Source organism: Medicago sativa, chromosome 4, assembly GCF_051527215.1.
Source record: "Medicago sativa cultivar Bolivia chromosome 4, Bolivia_mono, whole genome shotgun sequence".
Taxonomy (NCBI): domain Eukaryota; kingdom Viridiplantae; phylum Streptophyta; class Magnoliopsida; order Fabales; family Fabaceae; genus Medicago; species Medicago sativa.
The window spans coordinates 4,588,944-4,594,733 of NC_140752.1; the positions used below are offsets into that span (position 1 = coordinate 4,588,944).

The 5,790-nt window shown below is 31.1% G+C and overlaps 1 protein-coding gene across 1 annotated transcript; it reads left to right on the forward strand.

Moving 5' to 3' along the window:
• The first annotated feature begins 786 nt into the window (after positions 1-786).
• Positions 787-1,467, forward strand: LOC146925641 (uncharacterized). Its single transcript, XM_085701200.1, has one exon. The coding sequence runs from the start codon at positions 787-789 to the stop codon at positions 1,465-1,467; it is 681 nt and encodes a 226-aa protein (XP_085557326.1).
• The last annotated feature ends 4,323 nt before the right edge of the window (positions 1,468-5,790 follow it).

Genomic DNA, 5,790 nt, shown 5'->3' on the forward strand with positions numbered 1-5,790 from the left:
TTCTAAACCTAACTTCTCTTATTTATAACCCCTCATTTAATTTCTCTTACACCTCAAAATTACTCTTTTCCTCATAGTCTTATTTATTTCTAAATTAAATATATATCTCTCCCACTTAATAATATTAATACACCAAATAACAAATATACCTCTTCACTGAATAACAAATATATTTTTACACCAGATAACATATATATTTCCACACAAAATAACAAATATATTTCTACACTAAATAAAATATATATTTCTACACAAAATAACAAATATATTTCTACACTAAATAACATATATATTTCTACACAAAATAACAAATATATCTCTACATCAAATAACAAATATATTTTTACACAAAATAACAAATATATCTCTACATCTAATAACAAATATATTTCTACACAAAATAACCCCACAACTTAATATTTATTTTATTTTCGAATCTTATTTTATTAAACAATAAAATAAGTCACAATGTCTCATAAATTTCTCTAAAATCATATAAATCACATAAATCTTATAAATCACACTAATCATATAAATATATTCTAAAACTAATTTAAAATAATTAAATAATCGAAATGGGCGTTACAAAGAGTGGTTATAAGGCAATTCAGAGGTGGTAGAAGTTTGAAGATCAAGGTCCTTCTAACTCTAATAGTATGGAAAAGGTTTGTAAAGGTACATGGCATAGTAAAGGCCATTCCCAGACACAAAGTCCTTATATGGAAAATTATAAATGATGCTCTTCCTGTGAGAAGTAATTTAGATAAACGAGGTATTGGATGTTACATGTTATGTCCTCGATGTGATGCCCGTATTGAAACTATCGATCACATATTCAAAGAGTGTGCTTTGTCAATCAGGGTTTGGTTTGGGTCTCAATTATCAATTAATTTCTCGGAGGCCAACAATATCGATTTCAGAATCAGGCTGATTCATAATATTCAGGGAAGCGATTCAAACATAATTGCCTATATTGCTTCAATCACTTACAACATACCTGAGAATCGAATCATACCTGAGGAATGGATCATTCAAATAGCAGATTTGGGATTCGTGGAATTCCAAAACACAAATGTTATGTCTCTTAGAGAGGATCATGGTCGAGCTTCTAGACCTCATTTGATGCCACATCGAAACTCCATGCTTAGATGGCTTCGTCCAGATTTGGGTTTCATCAAAATCAATTGTTATTCAAACTTGCAGATTATGGGTAAATGTGGTTTGGGGGTGATTTGCAGAAATGAAGAAGGGTTAGCTATGGTCTCTGCTATGTGGGAGATGTATGGCTTCAACTGTGCTACTACGACGGAGGTATACGAGATTTTCATGGCAATTAAGCTTGCAGTGGAGTGTGGGTTTATGAAAGTAATTATGGAAAGTGATAGTGAGAAAGTGATTAATCTTCTGAAAGAAGATACAAAGAAGGATATAACTTACTTACATAATTTGGTTTTAGCGATTCACTAGCTCTATGAGAACTTTTGGGAGTCCTCCTTTGTTTTTAGAAGTAGACTTAATAATAGCGTGGCACGTAGTTTAGCCAAGCTGGCCCACTCCGAACCAAACACGATCTGGTTGGAAAATGTTCCTAATTCCATCAACAATTTGTATGTTACTGATCTATTGAATTAATGCCAAAATTTCTTGATTTAAAAAAAACATTGCAATTCGCTTTGACACGTAGTCTCAGCTTCGATGCCCAGCCCGTGCGGAGCACAGTTCCCGTGCTTAGACAGGTTTGTTGCTAGTATTAACAAAAGTTTGTTGCAACTATTTTGAATGTGAAATAAACATTTATCAACTTTGTATCAATTATCGTAAGATTTATATTATGCTTTGGACTCTATCAAGACTTTTTTTCTCTCGTTATACTTTGAGAATATTATTTTTAATAGAAGTGTTACTTTATTATTATTGTTGTTGTTATTATTATTTATTTTATTATTGTTGTTATTGATGTTGTTGTTACTATACTATTACCAATGATGATAATGGATGTACACGGATATACATAGTAGTTAACACTCTCTATTTGATAAAAATGATATTTATGTCGTTTTCACATTCGTATGAATATCTATAGACGAGTATAAGTGGATATCAAAGTATTTACAAATATTTACAAATATCAACTTATAAAATGATTTTTTTTTTATAAAAAATATGAAATAATTGAAATTATGTAGAATTTATTGCTTAATTTGTAGCACTAATGGTCTTTTTACAAAGTCAAACTCTTACCATTGAACTGACACCTCTTAAACTTATTTCTTCTATATTAATAAGACAAAAATATTATACCATTCACTTTCAATTTGACAACAAATTACTAATCAAACAAAAATCATTAATTAGAAAATAGGTTTAATTGGACGTTTGGTCCTCTAAATAATTATGTGTTTACATTTTGGTCCCAAAAGTTGTAAAACTCACATTTTGGTCCTCTTAGTTTTGCTCCGTTAGTCAAAAAGGTCCTTGACTGTTAACTTTAACTTTAAATGTCTAAAGTGGAACACAAACAATGTTGGTCCACCGTATACTCTATTAATTCTTTTAATTTTAACCGTTCAATCTTTTTTTATAAGAAAGTGATTGTTGGATCATGAAGTCCATTGTATCTTATGGTATACCACCAATAGCTAATTTTTTTCTTCAAAAATAAACACAACACCACATTTCCTCTTTCTTTCCTTCTTTTACTACTCTCTCTCTCTCTCTCTCTCTCTCTCTCTCTCTCTCTCTCTCTCTCGTGTAAAACAACCGTTTTCTTCTCCACCATTGTTGCCACCGTACTACCCCTTCCAGAGGTCGTGGAGCTGCCATCCGAGGTCGTATGATCAAACCAAAACCACCATTAAATGCCTCTCTTCTTCCTCTTCAAAAATCACCCATTTATTTTCTAGATCTGTGAAATTTCAAAAACCCCAATCATCACCTTCTCTCTTGTTTCCGGCCACCGCAAGCTACCATCGAAAAAACTAAATCCATCATCTTCTTCCTCTTGAAATCCTCAACGAAACCCCTAAATTTATTTTGCAAACTAAGCAGCTTTGTTGGTGACCACCGCACCGGAGTTCACATCTACCGTGCCGGAAAAGTGTGTGAAAGGAATGAGTTTCTGATCAGAATCCCATGTTTGTAAATTGTAAACAACACAATTCTCTGTTCTTTACGTGGAAGTTGACTATGCTTTCAGATTCTGTTCTTCCGTGATTTATCCGATGCATTTACTCACATCAATTTTGGAATGAAATTCATCTTTTTTACAAACCTCATGTTGCTGCAAAGTCTCGTAAACCTCATCTTTCTTACAAACCTCATGTTGCTATAAAGGGTGAGAAATCTATTGCAGCGTAACTTGCTCGAATTCTCACTATCACTGATATTCTAGAATCTTTCGATGATTATATATCTCATAGGATTAGAGATGATGGAAAATTAGTATATGGAATTGAAGTGAAATTGAATGAATGAATGAGATTAGAGATGATGTGAGTGTGGTTGAAGATTGTGTTGGTATCTAATTATGGGACCGTATAAAGCACATCATGTCCATGTTTTCTGGATTTCTGAATTTTTTTTGGATTATTTTATGAATGTTCTTGAAGATTGTACGAATAAGTTGGGGGAAGAAGATGAAGAAATGGTAAAAAGATTAGGTGTTGTCTACTGAGAGAGAACGAGTTTTTTTTTTGTTTGTTTTTTTTAAAATGAGAAAAATGGAAACAAAAGGAAAAGAATAATGATAAAATTAATGTATTTTTTTTGTTTTTCCTAGGTTTTTTAAATATTTTTTATGAAGAAATTGGCAAAAAAAATTAGCTGCTGATGGTATACCATAAGATACAATGGACTTCATGATCCAGCAATCACTTTCTTATAAAAAAAGATCGAACGGTTAAAATTAAAAGAATTAATAGAGTATACGATGAACTAACATTGTTTGTGTTCCACTTTAGACATTTAAAGTTAAAGTTAACAGCCGAGGACCTTTTTGACTAACAGAGCAAAACTAAGAGGACCAAAATGTGAGTTTTACAACTTATGAGACCAAAATGTAAACACATAATTATTTAGAGGACCAAACGTCCAATTAAGCCTAGAAAATACTATGCCTACCAAATTTTGGTCATCTCTAATTATAATAGTTTATTATTTCCTCAGTTTCCGTTTTTGAGAAAATTACACATACCAAGAAATTAAATAAACTTTGTAATTTTTGATGAATTTCTTTGTGTTTTTTCTATAATACTGTTACCCATTTATTATTTCACTCTATTATTTGTCTCACTACAATAAATAGATAAGGGTATTATTGATAAATCAATAATTAATGTTGTATTGAAACATGAAAGTGACAAGTAAAGTGAAATAAAATTATTTATTATTTGTCTCACTACAATAAATAGATAAGGGTATTATTGATAAATCAATAATTAATGTTGTATTGAAACATGAAAGTGACAAGTAAAGTGAAATAAAATTATTTTTCAAAAACGATATGAATTGTGAAACGGAGAAAGTATTATTTTACACGTATGTGTTGACATGTCAATTACGCTAAAAAAATGAGAACCCATTAAATTAAAAAAAAAACATTGTTTGTTACTTGCGCATAGTTTTAAAACCCGGCTCGGACCGGCCGGTCCGATTGGTTGAACCGTGAACCGGTGGTGTGACCGGTTCGAGCTGATTATCAGATCGGCCGTGCATTTGAACCGGATAAAACCGGCGTGGCTCGGAAAAAACCGGTAGAAACCGGTGACTCGGCCGGTTTTTTGAGTTAAACCGGTTTTATAATTTTTTTTCAATTTTTTGTCATAATTAGTCTTTAAGCACGCATCAATTTTTTGTCATAATTAGTCTTTAAGCACGCATTAATACTAATTAATGTTCAGTTTAATACAATTAATGCGGTGCTTCCTATAGTTTCAACTACTTTTGATTTTTGTTGAAAAAATCAGAATTTGAAAATTGAAAAAATGGATGGATCTAGGAATCGAACCAGGCACATCAATGTGTATCACTATGAAAGCCAAACCACTATATCAACATCTTTTTTGTGTTGGTAAATGAAATATATAAAATATGTATGTATCTTACACCTTCATTTGTTCCAATGAAAGAACTCATCGATTTTTTTGTTAAAAAAGATCACATCATTTTTAAATATAATATTTACACAATAATAATAATAATAATAATAATAATAATAATAATAATAATAATAATAATAATAATAATAATAATAATAATAATATACAGTACATATCAATGATGATAATACTTGTGTTGGAATTATACTTTTTTGGAATCTTTTTGGATTTTTATAACTGAGGCAATCTCTTATTTGAATTTATGTTGGAATTGGAATCATACTTTTTTGGGATCTATTTGGATTTTTACTACCAAGATGTATTTTGAGTTATGACTATGTTTTGAATTTGAGCAATTAGCCTATGAAATTATTATTGTTGGATAATTTTTATCTTATTTTACAGGGGTCATTATTTTAGTTTCTAAAGTGACCGAGTCACCGATTCAATCCGAGTTAATCCGGTTAAATAACTATATAAATTTAATCTAAGGACCGAGTATCTAACCGAGTCATCCGAGTGGTTCCGGTTCAGTCATGCGGTTCGACCAACGACTCAGTGGTTCGATCAGTGACCCAGTACCCCTGCCGAGTCGATGACCGAGCCGAGTTTTAAAACTATGTACTTGTAAAAAAAAATATATATATGTTACTATGATATAAATATAAGTACGATGTATTTATCGACTCCTTTG

Bases quoted from the DNA above. Each gene is read 5' to 3' on its own strand.
- LOC146925641 (XM_085701200.1), top strand. From the start codon at position 787: ATGTTATGTCCTCGATGTGATGCCCGTATTGAAACTATCGATCACATA.